Source organism: Marmota marmota, unplaced genomic scaffold (assembly GCF_001458135.2).
Source record: "Marmota marmota marmota unplaced genomic scaffold, marMar, whole genome shotgun sequence".
In the NCBI taxonomy this organism is placed as follows: domain Eukaryota; kingdom Metazoa; phylum Chordata; class Mammalia; order Rodentia; family Sciuridae; genus Marmota; species Marmota marmota.
The window spans coordinates 8,676,656-8,685,030 of record NW_026000261.1 but is presented as its reverse complement, the minus strand read 5'-3'; the positions used below and the strand labels follow the sequence as shown (position 1 = coordinate 8,685,030).

At 39.1% G+C, this 8,375-nt stretch overlaps 1 protein-coding gene across 1 annotated transcript; it reads right to left on the bottom strand.

Moving 5' to 3' along the window:
- Nucleotides 1-2,064: 2,064 nt before the first annotated feature.
- Nucleotides 2,065-7,643, bottom strand: Serpina7 (serpin family A member 7). The gene is made up of 5 exons (XM_015497940.2): nt 7,546-7,643; nt 4,991-5,638; nt 3,723-3,996; nt 2,863-3,010; nt 2,065-2,355 (listed from the first exon to the last, which is right to left on the bottom strand). Exons 1-5 carry the CDS (start codon nt 7,595-7,597, stop codon nt 2,155-2,157), a joined length of 1,323 nt encoding a protein of 440 aa, XP_015353426.1. The 5' UTR covers nt 7,598-7,643; the 3' UTR covers nt 2,065-2,154.
- Between the last annotated feature and the right edge of the window lie 732 nt (nt 7,644-8,375).

The following is an 8,375-nucleotide window of genomic DNA, read 5'->3' as shown; positions in this document are numbered from 1 at the left end:
CTAAGATGCAGCTGTTTCAGGGCCCTGTCTGTTGTCAAAAAGTTAGGGGCTACTGCATGGATAAGGCTATGGCAATGACTGCAGTGTCCCAAAATGGATGTGGGTTAGGCTTAGGGTCCCAGGTGGGGTACGGGGTGGGGGCAAACTCAGACATACCCTGGACCTGGGTCCTGCGCAAGTTGGTGTGGACAGATCTGGGTCAGACAGACCTGGGCTCCCTGTTAGTCTGCTGGTCAGAAGAGGCGGTCCTGTGCTGGAAGTTGGGGTCTGGCTGGTGCTGCTGGTTGAAGAGTGGACCTAGGCCTACTGTGAGCCTGGGTCCTGTGTGGGCTGGTATAGATGGATCTGGGCTGGGCCTGGGCTCCCTCGGTAGTCTGCTGGTCAGAAGAGGCAGTCCTGTGCTGGAAACTGGGCTCTGGTGGGTGTCTGCCCCACTGGTGGAGGAGGGGACCCAGGCCTACCTTCTGATCCACTTTGTGTCATTAGTTGTATTATCTCCTGTTTTCTTTCTGATTTTGAGTCTTCTATTTTTTAGAATACCTACAGATTTGCCATCTTTTCAAAAACCAATTTTAATTTATTGTTTTTTCTGTTTTTATATTCTGTTTTATTTCTGCTCTAACATTATTTTTTCTCTTACACTAAATTTAGACATAAATTTTTTATTAGATCCTTGAGATATAAAGTTAGGGTTCTTTTCAGATCTTTCTTCCATTTAATGTAAGTATTTATCACTATGTATTTCAATGTCAGCATTTTTGCTGCATCTCATAGTTTTTGGTATACAGTGATGACATAAATATTATTAGTATTTCCATTTATAGATTGGAAAAATAAGGTACAGGATTTAGCTACCTTGCTCAAGATTACAAAATAGTGTAAGTAGCAGAAGTAGGATTGTAATGTAATTTCATTGAAACCAGACTCCATTTCAATAGTTAACTTTCTGTACTAGGAATTGCTATCCTTTTCTGGGCTTCCAATTTCATATCCATAAGACCAAAGTGTGAACTATATCAGAAATGAGAAAACCTACAAAAAAGTGTGTCTAATAAGAAAAAATTTGAAACCCATATATTTACAAAATGTGTATATTTACAAATATGCACATTTTTGTAAACATATATTTATTTTAATCTGGAAGTGCAACATCTGCAATAGCACTTATGCATTTGTTGCTATTTCCCTATTGCTGAAATATTTTTACCTTGGGACTAGAATTAACTATGGAATTAATCCTCACTGTGCTATTTGTGTATGCCAAATTCTAATTCAGGAATTTGAATACATATTATCTGAAATTAAATCTACTTTGGATAGTGAGGTGAGTTGTTATGCATGGGCAGAAAAACTCTGAGGATTCAAAAACTTCATTGAAGATAGAGACCAAAAGAGAGGGTAACGAGGATATTCCTACTTGATGGAGTGTGACAGGAGTGCAATATTTGAAAAAGAGACTGTCTGTCTGATTAGAACACTGAGAATGAGTGGCTATAAGATATGAGTGAATGACTCCTTCTCCATTGGCAGCTTAAAACTTAGAAAGATGAGAACATTTGGGGGAAGGTAAGGTTGTTCAGGGGAATTTATTTCTCTCTTGCTCTATTGTTCCATGCTTACTAGGTCACAAAGCAGTAAGCTCTGTTTCTCAGTAGTATAGTGGGAAAAGTTTCATTCAACCTACCAATGGCAGTTCTGACAAGAACACAGAGAAGCATTCTTAAAGGGTAGAAGGAAGGAAGTTGAGAAATTTACATATAAGCCACTACCTGGCATTTTTATATCCATTGATTTTATTGGAATACTGGAATATGAGGACCTGACCTGCATTTCAACTATTTCAATGGCAAAGGCATCTGTCATTCCAGTCAAATTTTCTGGGGCTAAATAATTGGGGGAAGGGATTCTGAAGAATATATTAACATAGAACCTTCTTTTGTTACAAATAATAATAAATCAGCCATTGACTTTCTGAATCTTTAGTCGCAGGATTAATCTTTCACAGGCAGTTGTACCAGGTCCAATATTCACCCCTTTGTAAAAGAAGGCAAGTTCAAGCCCACATCAATCACATCACATCAGGATATTTTATTTATTTATTTACCATTATATTTATTTATTTGCCATTATAATATGAACATGCAATTGCCCAAATCATACTTCTGTTGGGTCCACAACTTTCCCTAGAAACAGAACGCTTCTAGTGCTTTTCTCCAAAATCATCAGCAGAAAGGTCCTATTAAATTGGATAATAGGGTGAAGAGTTATTTCATGCTGATCCAGGAATCCAACTTCAGGGACCTCTACATCTTCAGTCCCCTCTTCACCAAGGTGCAGCACAGCCTTGTGGGCAGCCTGTGGTGAGGAGAACAAACATTATTGGTCCCCTGAAATTATAGCAACAGTCTTTGGGAAGGTTTGGAGGTAGTGAGAAAAAAGGATATTTGGGACTACCCATTTTTTATATTATGTTGATGCTGCTTGAATATAAAGGTTACTTAGCTAAGTGCAGTTAAAGAATCTCTGGCATTTTAGGGCTAGTTGTTAGGCCTATTCTCCATGCCTTCTGCCTCCAAGAGTCACCTGTTAAGCACCTGATCCATCTTCAGAACTGTATCTCACCAGAGTCACTTCTGATTCTTAAGGTTTTCCATTAGTGTCATTTTAGGTAAGAGATGGAAGGAGCTGTTGGAGTGACTTATTTGTTGTAATGGGAATAAATCTGATGTAATTGTGGCCTAGAAGGAGTCACACCCATAGATAACAGATTCTTTTCAGTGATACAATGAAAGAGGTGAATTAATTGACTCTCAATGGCTCTTCCAACTCATAAATTCAAGGTCTCTTAATCTACCAACTTACATAGGAAAGTTTCAAACCGTTGTCCTCTGTGAGTCCAAGAAAATCAGCATTTTCAGCAAAGGCATCCTTGAGGCCCATTTTCATAAGCATGGTTCCAAGATCATATGTGGCAGAAATGGAAAACTTTGGAACAAACAAGTCAATCCACCTGTGGGGATTGAAGAAGGAGAGATACTTCAATCACTACACCAATCGTGATTCTCTCCTTCTCTATATCTTTCATGATGGTATTTTATTAGACTCTGATCCTCCCTTAAATATTGATAACCACTGCTATGTAGATGAATACATGATATAAAAACCACATAAGTTATGTGGAAGGAATGCACTCTGGTTTAGCCAATGTTGGGCTATAACTTTGGGCTGTAACTCCTCTATTATAAAAAGGATACATCTTGGTGGTGTTGGCCAAGGTTAAGGAGCCAGTGGCACAAAGGTCAAAGGATATCATCTAGGAATATAATAGTTTACCATCTTGTACTCCCAGCCCAGAATGACTGCCCAACCAACTCAACTTTGAAATCCTACTCATCCCCAAAGCTCTAGTTGGTGTTAAGGAGGTCAACAATTTATTAGCTGGTTGACTTTGGAGAGTTCATTTTATCTTTCTAGGCCTTTCTTTCTAATTTGAAAGATATCAATAATACTACCTCCTTACAGGTTTGACAAAGTGCTTAGGTCAAATGAAGTGAGTAAAGTGTCCATCAACGGGCCTGGCACATGGTTTTATTTGGCATACTCTAATGATAATCACATAACTGGCTCAGGGTCATTCTCCAGCTTCTGGGTTTCTGTTGAACTTTGTCTTACCTGCACCATTATGCCCACCTTTTACCCCTCATATTCTCTATATCATTTACCCCTTCTGCAGTAAGCGGTTCCATTTTTTCAGTATTTTTGATGACATGGTTGCTTCTACCTGCTCCATCTGTCCCTCTTTTGGAAAAACAAAGAGTGCAAGTGCATTCTTGCTGTAGTCCATTTGCAGTACTGTGCAGTTCAATTCCATATCTACCAGGTGATAGTATTGTTCTGTCTGGTGCATCATGGGCACTTGCACTGTGGTGGTCTTGTCCACTAAGAAACTGGAGCTCTCTTCTGTCTTAGATGGATGAAAAGGATTTGCCCACTGGGCTTAAAATACAGAGAAAAGAGAGGTGTTTCTTTTAAGCCAGTATTAATACCAATGAGAGTGCTTCCATTTGCCATCTCATCTAGTAATTAAGACTACCAAGAGGTAGGTACCAACTGTCAGCCAGTTTTACAATGAGCAGCTTAGGATCAGAGAAACAAAGTCACTTGACATGGTCACCCAGCTAGCAAATGGCATTGTTTGTGTTCAAAACCAATATACTTAAACAGAGCCCACCAGAGCGACAATTTTCTCTTCCATAAAAGGTATAAGGACATCCAACATACAGGGTGAAATGAGACAAAAAATCCATTCTGCTACTTTAACCACCTATATGTGTGTGGTTTATGGCAAATAATTTTTCACTTCTCCACCAACCTGGCTGACATATACTATAGAATTATATGAAATTATTTGGCACAATGATTTCTTGTTACATGGAACAGCTTTACAGTTAGAAAGACTTGGTTGGGAACACCAGCTTTGAAACTTATTAACTGTATGAACTTGGATTAGATGAAAATGAGGATTGGATAAGACAATATATGTAAATCATATGTAGCATAGTGTTTGGTACATAGAGAGTACATGATACATGATAAAAGTATTTATGTAATTTGTCCAAATATGCATTACAAGTGAGGGTCACAGTAGAATTTACATATAAATCTGTTTACTTGCCAAGAACAGGCTGGTCCCACTTCAGCAAATATTTTGAAAACACCAATTTTTTAGCCAAATATGAGCAGGATGTTCATACCATTGTCACCCACCTCTCTGAAAGGGCGCTCTCCCTAGAAATTTCCTGGGCTCATTCACAGAGCTGTGTGTCCTTCCTGGATGATCCAATACTATGCACAGCTATGTCCAGTGGAGCAGATCATTGTGGTGTGAGGGACACCTACTGACGCCAGTAATAAGAGACCATGAGCTCCCCCCAGCGCTCCACCAAAGTATCTGAACAGCAGACTTGAAAGTGACATACTAGAGCCTTACCTCTAAAATAAATATAATTCACCAGGACCATGATGGTGTTCAGCTTGAGGTCTTGGATTAGGTTCACAATTTTCCCTTTGGTTTGCTTCTGCACATGACAGTTTATCTCCTGTTGGGCTGCAGAAACATTGGAGAAGTCAGTAGAAAAGACTTCAGTCTCATAGAGGGTCTTGACATCATCCAAGAACTTTCCCAGTGGTTTCAGATGCTTCCCAATGAAGAGGGCATTTCCCATCTGCAATTCCAGTTCCTTCTTTGGAAAATTCAGTGAACAAATCAGGTGTTGGAAGCCCTGCTGTATCTCTGCGACTGGAGTGTCTGTGATGTTGTACCCTAAGACCTCCAGGATCTGAGTTTGGGTACTGGAGCCAGCTGCAAAGGAAAGCATGGCCAAAGCTGCAGCAATGCTCACAGGGGAAAAGAAGATGTTCCGTTCTGGGATCTCCACAGTGAGCCTCCGGTACAGGTTGAATGCAAAGTCAGCATTGATGGATGACATCTTATAGAGAGTGGCATTTTGTTGGGGCAAATGGCAGGTAGTGACTTTGCCTTCAGAGATGTTAGGTGGTGTACAATGGATTGTAGCATGAAGCCCAAGTACCAACAGAATCAGATAGAAGAACAATGACATTCTGGAAGGAAGATAATCTATAAAAGATGAATTGAGAGAACCATTGGGGAAGCTTAGCTGGATTAAACACTCTCTGATCCAGAGACATAAAAATCATCCATCTTGATCAATAAAACAATAGCAAATATTTGATGGTGTGTTCACCAAGGAATGGGTGGTTATTTCTCTCCTCTAAAAAGCTTATGACAGGGGCTGGAGATGGGGCTCAGTGGTGGAACACTTGCCTAGCATGTGTGGGGCACTGGGTTTGATACTTAGCACCACATAAAAATAAACAAATAAAATAGAGAGACATTCTGCCCCTCTATAAATACAAATTTTTTTTAAAAAAGCTTATGACAGGAGCTAGGGTTGTGGCTCAGCAGTAGAGCACTCACCTAGCACTGCGAGGCACTGGGTTCAATACTCAGCACCACATAAAAATTAAATAATTAATTAATTAAAGGTATTGCGTCCAACTACAACTGAAACATCTTTTTTAAATAAAGCTTATTACATATCTATTTGGGGCAGTTACTAGGAGAAATGTCTTGTTAGGGCCACAAAAATAATGCCATGTACTCTCATTAAGTGTAAGAGCAACATATGAAAATACTGTGAGTATATTAAATTGATTGAAATCAAATTACTTTTTGTTTAAACTAGAGTAGCCTTATGGAGGGGAAAGAATTCCTAGGTAGAACTAGCACTCCTTCTGCTTATGTTATTATAGTTTAGTATTTTGAATTGTGTTGGTGTGTTTAATTTAGCATATTCTTAAGCTAACATCTGTGAAATGAGATGATAGAACACCTATAATTTCCATAGCTAAGAGAAAAAATATAAGAGGAATTTATATGGCATATGATTAGTTAGAATAAAACAGTAGTGATTTATGGAGCCATGTATAAAGTCATGAGCAAAAATTTGTGCATTTATTAAATACATGGAAGCCACAGTAGTATTTTCAAACAACAAGAAAATAAAAGTACAGCTTTCTGTGTTTTAGATCTCTTTTACCATCAGATTCATCTAAAGAGTCATTTATAATTTTTAAGACCTATTTACACTATTATTCTCACACTCATGTTATTTTCTAATTATTAGAGGGGGACCAGAATGCTATAGCATATGCTTCTCTGAACCTGGAAGAGTACAAGGAAAGTGCACAAGGGAATCAGCTGTGGACTAACCAATGACAATGGATAAGTGGCTAATGAAGAGATCCCTGGAGTCAAGACAGGGCTCCTTTCTCAAACTTTCCTCTTCTTCCTGAATGATTTCATACTAGGAACTTAAATGTTACCTCACAAACCACTTTCTCTCTAGTCCACATTGTTCTCCTGAATTCTTAAACATCTACCCAGCTGCATACTGGACACATCCACCAGGATGATCCACTCATGCCTTGGTCTCAAATGGGAAAATTCAAAGTTTCAAAATATAAACATATCATTTCCCTAACCTTCGAGTGCATGCCTTCATCTTGTATCCATCACAGTCTATTTCATCACTCTTTGTGGAGAACTCCATGCCTGAAACCTGGGATTCATCCTGAGAGTTTCCTTCATTCTCATTCCCCACTTCTAATGAATCATGATGCCCTGTGAACACTGCCTGAATATGTCTCACAACTTCTGCTTTCTGTCCATTCCTCTGTTTCCATTGCCTCAGTTCATGGCCAGAACCACTGTGTCAACTCCTATCAGACCACACTGTCTGCTATTTCCTCCACCCCTTCCTCCTTAAACTACTCTAACCAATCTCAATATTGTCACAAGGGTCCTCTTTCTGTAAAAGACCAAGGCTGATTAGAAGGTCAGTTATCAGATGACCATACTTAGAGCTTGGTCTCTGGACCTAGGAACTTGGAGCTCACAGTTATTTGGGACTCTGGCTTCTGATAGAGATGTTTAAATTTCCCAAAGAGAAAATAAGTACTTACAGCACATTCTCAAGAAGTCACTTGCACCTCTCTGAAAGAAACACCTTTCCATCTTTATAACATGCCCTCTATTGCAAAACTAGAACACTCTTAGTTATAAATTAACCCTGACATGAACCATGGGATGATATTTTCAAAACTGATTTACAAAACCAAGGCCAAAAGGAAAAAAGCAAAAATGATAAGATTTGAACTTTGAGTGATTGCTTTGGCTGCTAGATCCTTCATCTAAATCAAAAGAGAAAGAGGGTTGTCAGAGCCAGTGTAGTCCATATTCGTGCTAGGAAAAGTGTCTTTTCAGCAGACGGAATGACATAGATGAGTAAAATGGCCAAAAGTCACAGGAAAAAGACAGTTCTTGCCATCAAGGCCAAATAGTCTAGGATTGGCAGTATTTGGAGAGAAAGGTACACACAGGCAGAGGCTGGGTAAACCTCTCTAATGGGTGCTGTAGAAATGATTTCTTCATTTGTGGAGGAAGTGATATCAAAGGTAACCTCTAACATATCATGGGTTTGGGTTTGGAATGTCCCCTAAAAGCTCATCTATTAAAGACTTGGTCTCCCATGCAGCAATGTTTTGAGGTGAGTCTTTGGAGAAAACTTTGGAATATGAGAGCTCTAACTTCATCAGTGGATCAATCTATTTGGTGGATAAATAATTTAAATTAACTAGTTGGTAGAAGTAGAAACTGCAGGCAGGTAGGGCATGGTTAGAAGAAGTATAAGGTACTGGGAATTTATAGTCCTCTGGGGATTATATCTTCTTCATGCCCCTTTCTTCTTTCCTTCTCCACCACACCTTTTTTTCGTTCCACTATAATACTATAT